This window comes from Rhea americana, unplaced genomic scaffold, assembly GCF_003343005.1.
Source record: "Rhea americana isolate MKP2758 unplaced genomic scaffold, rheAme1 scaffold_97, whole genome shotgun sequence".
NCBI lineage: Eukaryota > Metazoa > Chordata > Aves > Rheiformes > Rheidae > Rhea > Rhea americana.
The window spans coordinates 765164-783334 of NW_028187166.1; the positions used below are offsets into that span (position 1 = coordinate 765164).

Genomic DNA, 18171 nt, shown 5'->3' on the forward strand with positions numbered 1-18171 from the left:
ACGCCGTGAGTCGCTGCCTGCAATGCTGCAGTCTCAGCAGCCAAGGTGCAGCCACATGCCGACTGCCCATTTGCAATAGCCACAAGCCTCAGCAAAGCTGCCGCTCTGAGCCGTTGAAACACCAGCATTTTAGCATATGTGCACAGAGCGATGACAGGTAAAGAGACAACGTACGAGGCAGCAGGAGGAACTGCAGGCTCATATTGAACGTACTGTTGCTCCGAGAGCAGTCATTTAAAACCCAGGCACACTCTGTACAGACCAGGTCTTGCAGCAGCATCTCCTCAGCAAGCCACGCTAAGGTCAATGGCTCAAGGGGGACGATTGTAAGCTCAAGTTCAGAGGGCGTTTCTTGACTTTTCTCCTTTGATGTGGAAGCCTCTGGCAGGCTCATCAAGGGGAAGGTCACAGAGCTAAAAGGGAGCATCTGCTCCCAGAGCTGGGTTTTGAGGCTAGCACTGCACTGCAGTATCAACAACTCCTTCACTCAGCAGAGTGAGTCTGGGGCGAGAGCCTCAGGTGGGAGTTAGCTGAGGTGCTGCTGAAATGTGTGTGGAGCTGTGCCAGCTTCTGCCAGCTCAGGACAAGGTCCTTCTGCTCTAAATTATCAAGTACCTACATGTAGGATTCCTGTAATACCTGTTAGTTGACTTTCTCCTTAGTCCTGATTATGGCTACCAGACATTTCTACGTACCTCAACTCTGAGCTGCAGGGCAAAGGGGTCACCATTCCCCAGGGGTATTCAAGGGAAGGAGATATTCCTGATATGCATCAGCATCATTCAGCCAAGGGAGCCATCAGCCTTGCTACAGCAGTGTCTGCTTCTCTCCCTTTGCACCGAGCAGAAGCACTGGACAGCCAGGCGCTGAAGGCCCTCAATTTGGAAGAAGGGAAGGAGTTATTGGGCTGCCTTTTGAAGGCCTCCCAAGATGCAGTCAAGAGAAGGGAGAAGCAGAGGTCAGAGTAGAAATCCAGACAGTGTTGTCACTCGCAGGGAGGCTGCAGCTCATGCAGGCTGACTGCAGCAGAGCCCATGAACAACCCCAGCTCAGGAGAGCAGGAAGGCAGCTCAAGGCTGCTCTCCCTAAGGGTCTTTCAGAGGTGACATGAATAAATTTGACAAGAAAGTAGTAAGCAACTCTATTACTTCACCCTCTGCCCTGAAGAGCAGCCTTCAGAAGCTAAGCAAATGATGCCTCCTGGTCTCATCTCCCCACCTTGCTCTTGCTCTCTTCAGCACTCAACAAGAAGGTGCCTTCTTCACCACAGGACATCATATGCCCCTCAGCTACCCTCCTGTGCAAACACATTGCAAACAAACCCCTTTCACGTTACTGCGAGGGAAGGGAAGGTGAGGTCTGTGCTAGACCAAGGGACACGTGCAGGTCTTGCCTAAGGTACCACCGGAAAAACGCTGTGCCTTTCAGCTTTGCAGCAGCAGAACAGCCTGTACTGCTCAGCACATCACAAAAGTGAAAAAGCAGCAAAACCAACCCACAGTGCTTTTAGGTCAATGACACAAAGCCTGGGACAAAAAACATCTCCAACCCAGTCTATGTTCCTTCACTCTGGTACAGAAAGCACAGTCCCACCATCACCACAGCTTCCTAATGTTATCTGCCAAACACCTCTGTTTCTGCCTTCAGCTTTGGAGCTTAGGGGATATCACAGAGGTTTCTTCTGCCTCCTAAAGAGAGAGGGCAGAAGGAAGCAGAGACCACACCAAAAAAGCACAGACTTTCCCCAGCCTCACTGAGCCGCAGACATGTTCCGAAGCATATGGGAATTTATCCTCCTGCCTGCCCACTTCCCAACCTCTCCATTTTGGAGGTATTGACAAGGGGATGCAAGGGGTTAAACTAATAAATGCCTAATCCCTCGCAAATTCCCCTTGCAGAGGCCCAGCCTTCCTCTAATCGCAGATCTGCTGCACGCTGCCTGCCGTTATTGGAGCCCTACGTTGCTGTCACGTTATCTCTTCCCTTCTGTTTCCCTGGAGAGAAAGGTTGTATACAAACTCATTGATTAAAAAAGAAAAAAAAAAGGAAGAAAAAGAAGAAAAAGGTGCTGCAGCTGATGAGGGTAAACTGGTGGCGTTTGCAAGTAGTGAGGCTACATCTCATGCACGTAGAGCTGGTGGCACCTTCACGACAGCTCTTCAGCAGTGCACGAGGGCTGCTCTTACGCAGACCAAGATATTTTTTGTCTCAATGTACATCTATCCCAGTGCCCAAGATGCCCCGCGTCAAAGTCTTTTCCTTCTCGCGCTCCACCGGTTTGCAGAAGGGAGTTTTCAAGCCCCAGCTGTGATAGCCTGAACGCTGATGCCCCGCTGCCCAGCGGTGCCCTGCCCTACCCTGGGCAGGCCGGTCCCCGCGGGCGCGGGGCCCTTCGCAGCCCGCCGGAGCAGGGGGCTGCTGGGGCGGCCCCAGCCCCGGGACGAGGTCCTGCTTTCAGAGCGCGGGGCGACGCAGCGGGACTCACGCCCTGGGGCGAGTTGTGTTGCAAACATCTCCAGTATTTCCCTGCTCACAGGAACGGCAGAGATGCTGCATTCGGGACCGATTTTCCTTCCAGGGCCATTTCTGATGCTGAAGTGCCCTGAATGTTTCAAGTCACTCAGGGATGAAGATGAAATGGGAAAGCACGATCTAGTGCCCACACGAGCGTGGGACACGGTGGGAGGCCTGTGAACAGCAGTTATCTGGGCATGCACAGACAAGCTGTTTACACTCCGGTTTTCCCAGTTCTATTCAGATTTCTGAAACTGTGACCCTTTGGGGCCTGTGCATCCCTATTTCCTGGAAAAATAGCACAAAATCAGCCTCTTTGGCACTGACCCTCCAGGCTGACCCAGCAGCAGAGGTGAGCAGCAGCGAAGCACCACCCTCACGCGCACAATCCCTCCCTCGTCCTCTGGCCACACAAGGAATTTTCCACCAGGAGAAGACATGCTCTGCTTCAGCCAGTTAAAACGAGAGCTACCATCCTCTCAGGATACTCACACCCCCGCTCCATATTTCTCCTAAGATCCAGCCCACAAGTGATGTTTAGCAGCTCAGCAGCAATTTCCCTGCCAACGCAGCCAACAGCACCGTCTGACTCCGCGGTGCCAGCTGGGCTGGCGCTGCTGCAGCCGGAGAGCTTTCCTTGCTCGTGCTTTCCTCGAGCCCAAAGTCTGATCCCTCGCTCCCAGCTCCCAGGCTCTTTACAGCAGCGACAGAGCTGCGGTTTTTGAGCAAAGACCTTGCTCGTTACACCGATTTCACAGCGTGGCATGCTCTCGCCAGCACTGCTAGCAGACAAGAAGGTCTTGGAAAAGACACCAGAGGGAGGTGAGGTCCTTCGGGCAGATTTTGCAAGCTCGTGCCACGTGCGAGGCTGCAGGGCTCCCCTCGGCTCCCGTTCCCACCTGGCAGCACTCCCTTTGCAAGGCTGGGAAGGCTCCTCAGGGCATCATGCAACCTCGCGTCCTGCCTCGCGCCAACGCCAGCTTTAACTCGAGCAGCGTCGAGATCCTGCCCTCCGCCGTGGCAACAGCGGTGCCGAGAACGGGAACACACCTGGCCAAGAGCCCTCCTGCCCAACATTAACGGGAACGCACCCAGGACAGGCTCTCTCGTAGCAAGAGAGGAGGAGGACGTGTTTCCTCTTTCCCCTTCTCTACGCTAGGATCGGGGGCTTTTGCTTAGCTCCCGTTTCCCGGAGAAGTAGCATGCATCGGCACTGCACGAGCGAAGGAAAGCTTGTGCGGCGAGGCAAGGGCGAGCCTGCGGAGCGGAGCAGTGCTAAACCCGCCCTCGGGTCCAAGGAGGAGCGGCATCCTCTCCTGTCTTCCAAGGCATCTCTCGGGAACGCTAGCGGAAACTTTAAAATCCCTACACAAATAGTGATCTGTAGGAACACAGCTAGGATAACAAATTGGACGTGCCACTATCGATCCTCCCCCCACCTCCCAACGCACGCAGCTCAGCATCAGGAAGCGTTTTCACTATCGATCCATCCAGATGCTTAGGAAACACAAAATACCGAAAAGGGCCTTGTCTAAAGAAAACACTGCTGCTCTGTGGATGCCAGTGCTGCCCGGAGGACGGGGAGAGGAGAGCCGGACAGGAGCGCACCGCAAACACGCTCTTCTCGCGGCCCGTCCCGCGCTTCCGCGGCAGCTCCCCGGTCCTTCTCCGGGTGCTCCTTAGCTCCACTCCGAGCTCCCGGGCTGCACACGCTAACGAGCGCTGGGTGAGCGGCGCTTGTCAGCCTGAGCATGAGCTAATCTAAGGTAAAACAGGTTATCTGAAACTCCAGTGCATCCCTCTGAGCAGCTAATTTGTAGTAAATAACAACAGTCAGCAAACAGGGCCTCATCTTGCGCCAGCAAAGTGTCTGGAAGGTTGTTATCTGAATTTAACACAATTAACTACCCTTTTCACTGGTTTACACTCTGGAGCGATAAACAACATTGGAAATTCAATGTGCTGCTTGCTCTAAGTGACTAAATAAATCGCCTGCACGGCGAGCGGGCAGACCCTCCCAGGGCCGACCCGGGAGGGACTCGGCGTGCAGCTCCGCTGCGCCTGGCGGCTGCCGCAAAGCCCTGAGGCTCAAAAGCGCCCTGCGTGCTGGGTCACAGCGAGTGGCCGCTAAGAGGGTGGACAGGTAGGAGGAGGAAGAAGGGGCACAGCCAGAAGGCCGGAACAAGTTATCAAGATAAATTCCCAGTAAACCAAATGCTTTTAGAAAGAACTGGCTGGAAGAGCTGCAAATGCTTCTAGGAAGAGTCGCTTGCAGAGCTTGTTGTCCCAGCTGCATTACAAAGAGTTTTTCATCAAAAGGGGCTATATAAGAATGTAACATACCTGCCTAGGATTGAGCTTAGGTCCATTTTAGAAGAAAATAAGAAAGTGAACTTCTGTACTAACCTCTCCCCAGGATAATTCCCTGCCCTGCTGCAATGCTCTCCTCCTCAGCTATCAAGCTCCAGCCTGCTGCTGCCACCCAGCATTTAAAGCCCCCCAGAGTCACCTGATAACCAGCCAGCCCCTTAACCCTTCCCCACACATCTCAGCCTGTTAAAGATGCTCCTGCCCACTGATGCTTATACAAGGACAATTTCAGAAGAGGAATAACACTCTTCCTACTGTAGCACGCCCACCTTACAGAAGAAACCTGTATCATGTAGCACAAATAGGTGAAAATCACATCAGAACAGGGAGGAAAAATCCAGGTACAGACCAAAGCCTTACCGAGGGCATTGACCAGGGCTGGTTATCGCAGCTAGAGGACCTGAGCACCAGGGGAGGTATAACTAGCCAGCACTGGCCCAGAGGTCAGCCTGGTTCCCGGGTTCCTGTTTCCCACATTTTCTACATCAGCAGCCAGCGTCAGCTCCCAGCTGCAGCCAATGCTACAGGTGTCGTATCGCTTTTACTGCTGACACCAGCATGAGCCACAGCTGCACAACAGGGCAGAAACCAGGTCTGTGAGCTCCTAATCAACATCAAAACACTGCTTTAATCTGAGGGAATACACAATATCCAAAAAAGCTCAGGGATGGTTCAGAAGTCCATCCGGCTTAGAGTTTGGAGGCAGGAGGCCTCTTGCAGCCGGAGCATGCGTGTGAGGCTGGTCCTGGGACTGCGGGCAGCAGCAGAGGCTAACAGTGCATGAGCAGACCTCACTTTTCCAGGTCAAATGGGTTGGGGAGCCACTTCCCGAAGTCTGCCACCACTCCGCAGGGAGGGACGTGGTGGACAGGAGGACCGAGATGGTTTTGTTTAAAGGACTATTCTTGGCAAAATATCTCTGTGATTGCAATTCGCGCCCCTGGTCCTGCTGCCATTCTCCCTCCCTGTCACCCACAGCTTCTCTTCATCTTCAGGAGCCGGGCTGAAGGCTGCGGATGCAGCAAACAGATGCTGCTTGGGCACCACCTCCTTGTATCAACTCAGCTCCCCGTTGGCAGGGTTGGAATTAGAGGAGCTGGCTCCTGAGGCAGAGCCGCCCTTGCGCACGGGACCAGGCTGAGGGTGCTGAGCTGCCAGGGGTTGCTTTAAAACAGAAATTACCAAATGATCGTAACTTTGGCCATTTCTGTCCCTGCTAAACTTGCACTTCAAGTGGGCTAAGCCAAGGTCTGGACTTCAGCGACACCCCGCAGCAGCCCTGCTCGGACATCGTGCTGGCTTCCCTGAGCGGGAGCAAACGTCACCGTCGCGGGAAGAGCGGAGAAGACCCGCGGCCGAGACCGCGGCGGGCTTCAGGCAACGCAACGGCCCGACCGGCCGCGACCTGTCCCACCCCCGAGCCGAACCTGGGGCCATCGGCGCTGCATCGTAACTTAGAAACGAGATCCCCCCCGTCTCGCTCAGCCGGCCGCGTTCGCGCCGGCCCCCCTGCCTTCCCGCCCGCCGCCGATGCGACGCCGCCCGCCCGCGCCGGGCTGCTCCGGTGCGGCATCCCCGCGCCCACCTCGCTGCGCATCTCGCTCCAGCGCCTCCGCGAGCCCGGGCTCAAGCAAAAATTCGCTCTCCTCTCTGGGATTTCAAGCAACAGGCAGGTGACGAGGAAAGCACAAGGTAACTAAGGACAGGATTAAAATGCCAGGGGAAAATACCGGGCAGGAGGCTGCTTACAGAAACGTAGAAGTGTCTAGAAACAAGCAAAAGCAATTCCAACGGCACCGACGGGAGGGAAACGAAGCGTTACCTTACCAAAGACACGTAATGCTGAGAAGAGATCTGATCTTTCTTGAAGTTTCCTGAGAGTGTAATTTCATATGTGCTACCAAAATAGACTGCAGAGCAGTTAATGTGTTTAGATTATCTAAATTGCTTAACAAGAAAGTCAATAATGTAAGTAGAAATTAAATCAAGTCAGAGCTTTCGCGCCAAACGGCGGGGAGGTTTCTTGCAGCTGCGGAAGGCAGCGCCCTTCGCTCCCCCATCCCCATCCCACCCTCCGCCTCGGGCCAGGTGATGCTTCGAGCTGCGGCGGGGGCTCCCCACCGAGAAGCCACAGGCTTCAGCGGGGCTTGGGTCAATTAACGCTCCCCCGAGGAGACCACGGAGGAACGAACCCCTGGGGTTTCAGCATTGCTGTTTACTTGGCCTGCCTGAAGGACTGTCCCTGCGCTCTGGGGGAAAGGACGCGACGGGGTGGGATTTGCACCCTGCCTGGTGTCACAGCCCACACCACACACGCACCCCAGCAGCTGCGCCATGCTCCCCTGAACAGGGCTTTGCAAGCAGCGGAGGGGAAGGGGAAAGGCAACCGAGTCACAGCCCGCACCCGTACCGCTTAGAGGGGTATGCAGAGGAATCGCAAGGGTGCAATTTCAGTGCATACAGTCCAGTCCGGTGGGCAAGGTCCACTTAGCAAAAAGATTGGACATTGACGTATAAGCAAAATGGGTGCACGTGTTTGCTTTGCATAAGCACTATTTGAAACAAGCTGAGGATTTACCACATTTCACTGTCCACTTATGCAAACACTGCAAAAAGCCACATGCCTACTTAAGGGCCGATCCTGAAGCACTTATGCCGTCAGTAACGTTGGTCATGCAAGTAATCCTCAACGGGACTACCCTCAAGATTACTGTTACTTATAGCATAAATATTTACAGGATCAAACCTGGCTGCGCGAGCTCATCCCTTACAGCCAGGCAAGGCCCAAGGAGATGTCCAGTCTAGCATCTCTTTCTCCAGATGTGATGTGTTAACATTGATGGTGTTTGGCCAGTGCCACCATGTTGTTCTGAGCCTACCTAATTTTTGCATGCATGCACGAAGCCTTTCTTCAAGATTTGACACTCTGTTCTGAAGCTCTTCGTAGTCATAGGCGCCAATCTCTTCCTGGAGTTCGTTTAGAACTGACGTCAGATTCTGGACCTCCTCTTTAAACTGCAATACCAATTTTGCATCGGCTTTGTACTCTTCCAACACTGGTATCAAAGGCCTAAGTTCCTCCATTTTCGCTTTTATTGCCTGCAAGGTTAAAATAAGCTTGGTTCAGTGCTATGCGTGCAAAAATCTGCAACACTCTGCCTTGACCTGGTTGCTTCCTACGTGAGTGCAATGTTCATAGCCCACAATTATTAGCATAAAAAATATTTTAATTATTACTTTGGTCCAAATGATGTATTTGAAAGAACATATTAAACAGGCTGCAGAACACCAAAATATTTGGGAAAGGCCTTTATTTGTCATTTTTAGAATGCAACATCTTAGGGTTACATGCTTCAGATCACATACACAGAGTTCTTTTTTTCTTTCAAAAAAAATAAAATAAAATAATATATATATGCATTGACAAGGGTTTCAAACTATTCATGAAATGCATCTACAATTGCATGCAAAGGAAGATCTTGGTTGTGTGGTTCAAGGTTCCTTAGTGAGATATGGTGCTAATTTGGAAAATAATCAAAAAAAATAAATGCATGGTGCAAAATGCTCTGTGGCCCTCTTTTCATGGTTACATGGGAGTGAACTGCTTCTTCAGTCACTGCAGCATTGAAAAAACTTGCTTTTAAGTTAGCCCTGTAAGCAAGAAAATGAAATACTGTTGAGGATCTAGCTCACTAACCTGCCTTATATAGATAGCCATTCATAGACAAATACTCTTACGGAACTAAAGAGAGAAAAAACACAAGATCCCCAAACCACTCACATTTTAATGCTGGCATTAGCAGAAACAAAATGCTGTGGCTCTTATTTAAAATGACTCCTTGGCAGCAAATTATATAAAAATTCCTTACTGTTTTTAGGCATGCTATAGAGAACATAAAAATCAAAGTCATTATGCAATTTATTTTGCAGAAATGCAGACTTTTTCCCCCCCTAATTAAATAAAAGCCTTTTTTTTTAAAGGCGCAGCATACAGCATTTTGTTGAAGATGCTTTGCTCCAGCAGCTAATGAGCAGACATAAATATGCATGCACCTACCCGTTAATGAAGCATGGTTAGTAAACACAGGCTACCTGGCGCTGGTGTCCGTTAAACTAAGGATAACCAGAGCAGCACACAGACCAGATTTACAGATTCACAGGGCTGTGATATCTGACTGCCTGACTCTGGGGTGAATGGAACCAGAAACTGGCCCCCACATCCTCACGTCTTTGCTTTCCATCCCCTCCTATTTAAATCCTTCCCGCACGTTACCTGCGGGGAACGTATTTATTTACTTATTTGCACTTCCTGGGGGAGGTTTCCTATCAGGAAATGGGGCACTCTAAAACTCACCAGAATGAAGAAAAAAAGAAACTTGTGCTTTAATCAGAAAGACAGGTCTTAAATCCAGGCTGCTGATCTAAACTTACGGTCCTGCGGTGATTGGAAATGGGGGAACGGAGGAGGTGGAACTGGTGAGCGTTTTTTAAGAACCTTCTTCTCAGTTTTTTTATGATGTAATCTTGGTATTTCAGTAATTTCAGCGTATCAATTAAAATTTATATGGTTTAAACCTTCTCCCCAAATTTCACTAGAAATTTTCTCAATCTGTTTTTTTTAATTAATCCAAAATTTTACTACATATTAGCATTTCACACATTGCTGACAATCTCTTTTCAGTAATTTCTCTTGCTCTCATTCAAGTTCTTGCAAGTTCGACCACTGCTTGCATTGACAGCTTCATTTAAAAGGCTGCTGCTATCTTTACTTCCAATTTGCATGACAGCAGGACAAAACATATACAATTCATCAAAAGGCGCTGGCTCTGCTCCCAAGATCATTACTTCAGAACTGGACATTTACACGTCCTTAAGACGCAGAGTTTGCCGGGCTGAGGACAGCTGCAATAGTCACGCGTTCGTTTTTCGCCCGGTTTCGCTCGTTTGCCTGATTGATACGAGGAACCGAAGGGAGCGGAAGGGAAAGGCCGTGGGGACAGCCCGTTGCTCTGCTCCGCCTGCCGCGGAAAGGACAACGCGGCTCCAGCCCTCGGCTTTTCCCAGGAATAAAAGGTCCAAGGTGTGACCTGAGGTGGGGTTTCCTGCCTGTCGAGCGAGGCTCAGGAGCGAAACCCCGGGTGAGCCGAAGGCAGCGCGACCGACTTCAGCCAGCCCGAGGTTTCGCTCCGGATCCCCCCGCTCTCCGTGGCGCCCGGCGCGGCAAGGACTCGGGGCTGACTCGGGAAACGCATGTGCTCCACCAGCGCCGTCCGCGCACCGCAGAGAGACGCCAGGACCCGGCGGGGCCGATCCTGCCGCCCGCCACGGCGAGGCCGGGCTGCCCCGTTCGGGACACGCGGGGGGGTTGTGGGTGCAAATCTCGGAGAATTTTATTTTTACCCCGTGGAAACTGCCTGCAGGATTTCGTGGCGGGGAAGCGGCGCCGCAGCCTGGCTCTGGCTGTGCTTTGGGCGGGCGGACGCGAGCACGGCGTATCACACAGCCCAAAGCCCCAAGCGGGGCAACGCCGATCGGTGGAGGGCAGGGGGCCGCGCTCCCTTGCTCTCCCTGCCGAACCTCTGCCCGCAGCTTTATTAGCACTTTGCAAAAAAAGAAAAAAAAATAAAAATAAAGAAAATAAAGAAAAAGAAAAGACATACCTTAAACTGCCTTGCCAGGTGCTGCTTGTGGCTTTCTTCCACTTGCTTAAATTTTGATTCCAGTCCCCTCATCTGATTTTCCATCTTCTCGACGTACTGTAGGTCTCTCTGAGTCCGCCTGTCCAACACCTCTATTGACTGGGACATGTTTTGCACCTGTCAAACGAGAAGCGACTTGTTTAAAAGACGTTGCCGCAGCCCAGTACCAAACGCTGCCCTTCGCCCCCGCAGCCAACGCGGCCACCAGCGCGTGCATTATTTACTAGTTAATCAACAGCATCGCGTAGTGCTGTGACCCCACGCTCTGAAACAGAGCGAATCAGCTTCTTCAAAATTTATTCTGCCTTGCTCCAGAAAATAATTCAAGAATCATACTTGCAAATCAGGATTGCGGCCAAGTATACAAGGCGTTAGTCGTAACGGCCTCCCCGATGGGCGGAAAGGGCACGCGGTGCCGGCCTCCGCGGAAGGCAGGGCTGGTGGTACGAGAGGAGCGCGCCCGACCGCGAGAACGGCTCCTGTCCTCCGCCAGCACCTCCTCGCGCGCGTAAGCGGCGCTTACGGATTGCCCAAGCGCAAGCTTTACGCTCAGCTAGTAAAGCTCCGTTACCCCGACGGCCTCGCCGTCTGCGCGGCACCTGCCGCAATGCACGCGGCCAGCGAACGCCGCAGCCGGGGCGCGCGATCCCCGCCGGGATCCTCGCTCGTCCCAGCGCGGCCGCGTCCCCCCCTCCCCGCGCGGGGCCCATCTGCGCCCGCCGAAGGATCGTGTAAGAGCGTTGGCTGGGCCGATGGTGAGAAAACCCGCGCTCAGGAAGGCGTAAAGAGGGGAGGGGAACGATAACCAGCGTGACCTGATTTTGAAGGCTGGCTGTCATCTGATTTATTAAGATATTTCCCTCTCTCACTTTTTTAGGCTGCAAAATGTTAAACGAAGCTCTGACTTAGCTAAGCGCGTAAGCACACATCTAACATCAAGCAGGGGGTGTTATTTAAGGTCTTTGCATCCGGGACGGCTGTGTTTGCATCACACTTTGCACATTACGGGGCTCAGCCCACGCCTGGTGCTCCTACCGCTTCCACCTGACCAACGAAATAAGCCTGAGCCTATCGATACTAGGGGGGATGACGCCTGCGTTTAAAACGAACCAGCCAGCCGAGCGCGATGCTGAGTCAGCGCCCTAACATTAAGGGCATCCTGGTTCACGTCTCTTCGTCTGTGGGAGTCTGAGCGCAACCCAAATGTGAGCCAAAACTGTCACTGTGGATACCCTCCAAGACACTTCGCCGAGTTCACGCTGCCACGTCAGCGCCTCTCTGCAGCCCCGACAGCTCAGCGTAGAAAGGCTGAGCTGGGGAGAGCGTGACCTAAGGGCAACGTTTCCTCCAGCAAATCACGCCGCGCTGCTGTGACTTACCTTGAAAGATGAAGCAAGGAGATGGCGTGACACCTGTACACGTCTAGGGCTCTCAAAACTACTTGCTGGAACCAGCACAGGTCAAAAGCTAACTTTTGCGTCTGTATCTGGAGTGATGGAAACACCCATTGCTAATGCACGATGACAAGAAAACTATTACAGAGACCTATTAAAAATTCATGGACAACCTATATTTCAAAGGCCAACAGTGAGGAAAAGAAGTGTTTTGTACAACCAGTATGACTGCTCCAGAATCTAATAGCCTTTCCCAGCAAAGGGAAAGGTATTTTCAGTCTCTGAGTCCCCACAGGCCAGCAGCAATGCCCAGAGACCGACAACCATCCTGACTATTGCCCAAGACCTGTTCAGAGGGGCATGTGGAACAAAGAGGAGAACATGATCACGTTGGTTTGGAGAGGAAAAGAGCCAGCCTGTGTCCAAGCTAGTCCAACGTTGCTCCTGTAGCTCACTCCAGAGGCAGGTGGACACTGTGTCCTGGTGGACACAGCCATACACCTCTTGTCCAGACTGCTCTGGCACTGATTTACCTGGACTGGATATGGAAGAGTTTGAAGACCTCTCTTTGCCCTGAGGCAGGAGAGGGGAAATCTTAGACAAGGATGACTGCTCTGTGGTCTCTCCTGCTAGATATTTTCATCCTGTTAATCCAGTCTATCCTCCTTTGAGTCAAACTGCATCTATCCAGCAGATTTATTTGAATGGGTTGGAATAGGAATTACTTGCAGGAATCCCATAAAATGGATCTCATTTATTCCACTAATGCTTAACCCCAATTAAAGGCCAAGCTGCAAATAATCAGAAGTAATCAGAAAAGACAGTTTCTGTAAGGATACACTGGAGTATGCCAGCACCTCTGCCCCACAGGTCCTGGCTGAGGCTAAGGCAGGCTCCTTACGCTGTCCTTTGGACAGTGGAGGAGGAGAGACAGACTCGCTAGGAAGTGAATCAGAGCATCGCACTCAGGCTTCTGCTCTGAATCACCTCTGGAGGAGTCTGGCTCTCTCCTGACTACAAAGGAAATTGGCCTCCTAACATGTGCATCTCAACTGAGATGTCTAAAATTAGCTGCTGTGCTATTTCAGGGATGCATTTTACAAGTTCAGATTCTTGCTATTTGTTGCCCATATTGTTTTCAACCAGACAACATTCTGGTGAGACATCTAAAACTCAGTCTCTTTGTGAAACTTAATCCCCATCATGCTTGATCTCTGACAGTAACGCATGCTTCATCATCTGAAGATCTACTTGTTTTGCTGCATTAGCATATTAAGCCCTTGATCCAGCAAAGTACTTTGGCACAAGATTAGATTTCAATGAGACCGTTCACATGCTTAAAGTTAAGGATGCACATAAGCGCTCTAATGAACTGAGACCTAAGCATATTGTCTCTCAGATCTCCAGAGCTTCATCCATTAACTGCTGCCCTTAAGCATCAGTTAAAATGCTTTCTGCCCCCCATTGCTTGGAGCATGGGCTCTCAACAGGAAACCTCATTTTCCATCAAGCTAATGGGATAGATAAACCTGCAATTGTCTTGGGGAAAAGAGCTATTTTATCACTCGAAATAGAAAATTGATACAAATGAAGCTTCCAATTCCTGTCATCATCTTCGATGCCGAGTTGTTTGGGAATTGAACCAGAGTAACAAAGCAAATATTGGCCTGATGACTCGAGTTAGATTTATATGGCCAGTGTCATGTTTTTAAACCTGCTCATCGATCAGCTTTTTTTGCCAGCTCAGAAAGAGCTGTTCTAAGCCTATCTTTGGGGTTTGAATTTGGATGAATCTTTATTATAGAAATAGCATAGTAGCTTTATGTAGCTGAACAAACTGGCTGAAGCAACAGCATGAGACATCTCAAAGGAGGATTTTGTGGTCTACAGGAACAATCAGAGAGATGTGCTCAACCTGTTGACCTGGATGTGCGAAGTCCATCTCATAAGGACAGCAGAAGGCAAAGTGAAGGCTGAGAAAAGATGTCATTGTCTTCTCCGTATGCACCTCAGGGTGAACATCAAGAGTGAGAACTACTTAAGCTAGAAGACAGGGGTAGTGAAGAATAAATGCAGGCAAGAAAAAAAAATGGTTTAAGCATCAGAGGGAGAAGCCTTCCCAGCGTAACAGTGACAAAAAAAAAATCATTCTGAAGAGAAAACATAATCTGCTTATGAGCAGAATTTAGGTGATGTCTTGGTTTGGACTTAGTCCAAGATCTGTGCTCAACACCTGACACATAAGGCTGGAAGGGCTCCGCGTACGCCAGCCAAAGATGAGCTCAGACACCTCAGCGCTGAAGCACTGGCTGAACAGTACGTGCGGTGGGGAGCAGACCACGCTCGCCTTTGCCGACTTACGCTTGTTCGTTAAACCGACGGGGTACCCAGGACTGCCTTGCAAACAGCATGAACTGAAACTTCTGTTCATATGGTCATGCCCACGTGTTTTAGGTAGACAGGGTCTTGGCAGCTTTGAACCTCAAGCTCCCTTCAGCTGCCAAAGCCTCAGCGTGGAGATTTTCTGTGAGGATGCTCGAATTGGTTTGTGTACACACACACACGCACACACACACACGCACAAACTCAGCTTTGTTCTGGCTCTCAAAAGCAATGCCTTAACATCTCCATAGGTGAGGACTAAGTCTCCTCCTTTGAAAAGCCAAGCACAATGACCTCTTTGACACAAAATGTTCCTTCATCTGCTGGCAGAAAGAAATAAGGAGACGTGAGTTTTCCCATCACAAAACTGGAGTTAAAATGCCAGACGGGGGAAGGAGTAGCAGGGTTTGGAATACTTCTCGGGAAGCTGGAAGTTTGCCTTTGCGGCTGTTGGTGTTTTCCTATAGGGATCAGCATTTCAGCCTTGACTGGATGTCTGGCACTAGGAGCCTATTCTTTATTTTGGGGTTTTCATATAGGTTAGTGTAGGAGTGAGATGCAGACAGATCAGCACGCAGGTAACATATCCTCAGAACACATGCCTTTAAATACCATTCCTCCCTCGCTGCATTCTTTGGCAGCCGGAAAGCTGCAAGGGGAGGGGGGGAATTAAAAAAAAAAAAAAATCACCAAGTGCTTACACTCTCCGCGTTGGAGCTGATGTCACTCCAGGTCTTGCATACCCAACTCCCCTACCCATTAGCAGAGGGCACTGGGTCAAAATCCTACTTATTTTACACACGTGACCAGTTCTGGGAACACAACAGGTCCCTCGACTCCCGTGGCATCCAGGAGGATAATTCTTGCACCCTCTTAGGCAAATGTTGTTCTATTGGACCTACTGCTGTCATCGCTCAGAGAAATAAAAGCTTTAGTGTGATTATTTTTAGAAGCCTATGACATACCGAAGAACAGTTTTAGGGCCAAGTGTTTCCTGTCTCAGTTTATAGTATTTATCACATAGGAAGATCAGTAAAGTGTAGGTTTAATATTGTTATGAGTGACTAATGCATCAGCTTCCTGAAAACAGCGGGATAAAAATTGTTTTGTCATGCACAACACACGCCAACATAGCATTAGGGCATGAGGGCTAATTACATATCCAGTACAAGAGTCCACTTTCTTTTTAAAAAGAAGAACACCATTTCACACGAAAAGGCATTTCTTCAATGAAATCTATTATCTGGAAAATTTCTTGTTATCGGAAACGCTTCCCTAATGAGATTCTTTGATCTCTTCGGACAGCAGACTATTAAAAACTAATCAAGTGGATGTCAACATTAGAAAGAAAACCACTAACTGTCACCTCTGTACTATTTGATGTCAATGGCTTGCGCTGTTTTATCCAGCCTTTTTAACACAAGCTTCGCTAAGAGCGCATGGGCTTTACTTTTTCATTTCTATCCTTGCTTGTCTGTTGGGCTCATCCTTTGAAACTGCTTGCGCTAACATAACGAAAAAATGGGTAAATTCCATCTTTCTTTTTACTGATGTGCTTCAACATCACTTCTCTGATCTCAGCGTTTTTAACCTGACCCCTTCAGCTGTGGCCCCCTTTTCCTCCGTGCCTCCAAAACGCCTCGGGATTTTTCCTCCCGGCCGTGGATGATCATCCCCCCCTCCACATGCGGGCACAGCGGTGGCACAGGAGGGCTGGCCCGCAGGGTCGGGCTCTCCTGGGAACGGAGGCTCAGCCCGGCTCTCCCAAACGTGAACCCCCCCGACCCAAATCCAGCCGTTACCTTTTCTAATAGTTGTCTCAGCTGCTTTGTCCTGGCATCACGCGAGCACATCGTCTGCTGAGGTGCCACCACTGTGCATATACAACGTCCCTCGCTATCCTGGGCAGAGCTGTAGACCTGCCAGCTTTCCTCTGGGTTGGTAGGCAACACCTAATTAACACAGGGAAAGACGGGTTAAGTAAAAAGGGGGAGGCCTGGCGGGAGCACAGGGAGACGAACGAGGGAGGGAGAGAGGCTGGGTAGAAACAGAGGGAGAAAGCAGCGTAAAAGCGGCAAATACCAGAACGGTGGAATAAACAGGCTCCTCTCGGGGGCCCAGCAAGCAGGATTCACTTGCAATGCAGAAATATGGATTGGGGACAAAAAAAAACAGAAGGGCGAGCAAGAGTTGAAGCAGACAAAGCAATGCAAGTGGTGAAGTAGGGACATGATAAAAATCACGAAGCAGCAAGGTTTGGTAGCATGCTGTAAACCGCTGAGTGCGTCACGATGCCCACCGAGTTGGTGGGAAACCTGCTGCCACGCCGTCATTCAAACACAGTCAACTTCCCCTTGACGTTGGGAGGAGGATGTGCAGCCTGAGCCGACAGCAAGGATACGGCGTCCTGGCTGCGAGCTGAGCAGGCATCAGCATGCATCTGCAGAGCTCTCCCAGGCTCGGCAGTGGGGAAAACAGCTCTTCCGAGGAAATCGATACCAGGAGTTACATCCCCCCCCCCCCCCCAGTCTTCTGGCAGACTCTCCCGGGGTGGAGAGCTTCGCCAGAACAACCCGTTTCTCTCCAAATATTCCGAGGGTCCCAGGTAGGGAAACCCCGGCGCTGTGCCCTGCGAAGCATGCCAGCAAACGGGGGATGCAGCCTGGAGGACGCGACCAGCGCCTCTGCCACAGCATCCAGGACGCACCAGCGACACGGAGCCCGGCAGCAAACACGGCGCGCTCTCCAGCCTCCCTCCTGCCCCCTGTGCTCCCAAATGCCTCATCTTAATTCCCCTTCTGTCTCACAGCACTTTGCAAAAATACATTATTTAATCACAGTTCCGACTCCAATCACTTTGAAGGCACCACTGTTTTACCAACCAGAAAGAAAACGTTCTTTCTACTGTTTCAATTTATTCAGACAACCTTGCAAATACCTACGTTGATAGACATGCACTAAGAGAGAGAGGGCTAGGCAGACCAACAGCCAGTTTGATTCTCTAGCTAAAATAATCCCCCAAATTTGTGTCCCACCATCCCTGGTAACACTGCAAAATATTCCCAGCTTCATTCACAACAAGCAGAAACACTACACGAAGTATTTGTCTTTAAACAGCAGAGCTGCAAAACATTGGCTTTCTCTCTCTCTCTTTTTTTTTCCCTAGCAAACATGCAGCCTGGAGGCGAGAGGTACCCATTTCTTTCCTGCTAAGGGAAGAAAAAAAGGCTTGTTTTCCTCAGCCGTTGCCGAAGTGGTAAGAGCAGGCTCCCTGCTATCCCTCCGGCAGCACAAGGACAGCAAACATACGGCGTGACCAAAATACACTGCAACTTCTCCACCGCATTTTCCATCCCATTAACGGCTGCTGATGAAAGGCGAGGGAGCGGGGAGATCCTGCGGGATCTCCTCAGTAAGGCAGCGACAGGGGCAACTTCGTAATTTCCCCGGCCGGAGGCAAGTCCGGGAGGCGGCCGGGGCCCTTCTCCCCCCTCCGCTCCCCCGAGACCCGGACGGCCCCAGCCGCAGGCGGGCGGTGGATCAGCATCGCTCGGGGGGACCCGGGCAAGGAGGGATCCAGGCGGCCGGGGGGAGCCGGGGCAGGTGCGGGAGCCCTCCCCCACCCCCGCCCCGCAGCATCCCGCCCCCCGCACTCACTCCCGTGCTGCGGTCCAAGGTGCCGCCCGTGGCCGCGGTGAGTTTGGTGGTGTTGAGCCCCACGAGGGAGGGCAGCGTCTGCGACATCCAGTTGGTGATCATGGCCATGGTGCTGAGGACGACTCCAATCTTGAGTAAAGGCACGGACATGTCTG

General features: G+C 51.2%; 1 protein-coding gene across 2 annotated transcripts in view; it reads right to left on the reverse strand.

Annotated features, from left to right (window-relative positions):
• Window positions 1–18171, reverse strand: part of OLFM1 (olfactomedin 1) — a 36664-nt gene that overhangs the window by 6903 nt on the left and 11590 nt on the right. The window contains exons 1-4 of one of the 2 annotated variants that reach the window (XM_085325435.1): window positions 18017–18166; window positions 16162–16311; window positions 10545–10700; window positions 7764–7983 (exon numbers count right to left, since the gene is read on the reverse strand). In XM_085325435.1, coding sequence (XP_085181561.1) covers window positions 7764–7983; window positions 10545–10700; window positions 16162–16311; window positions 18017–18166 — 676 coding nt within the window. Of the gene's footprint in view, window positions 1–7763; window positions 7984–10544; window positions 10701–16161; window positions 16312–18016; window positions 18167–18171 lie in introns of those variants that run through there. The other variant, XM_085325436.1, reaches the window with a different exon arrangement.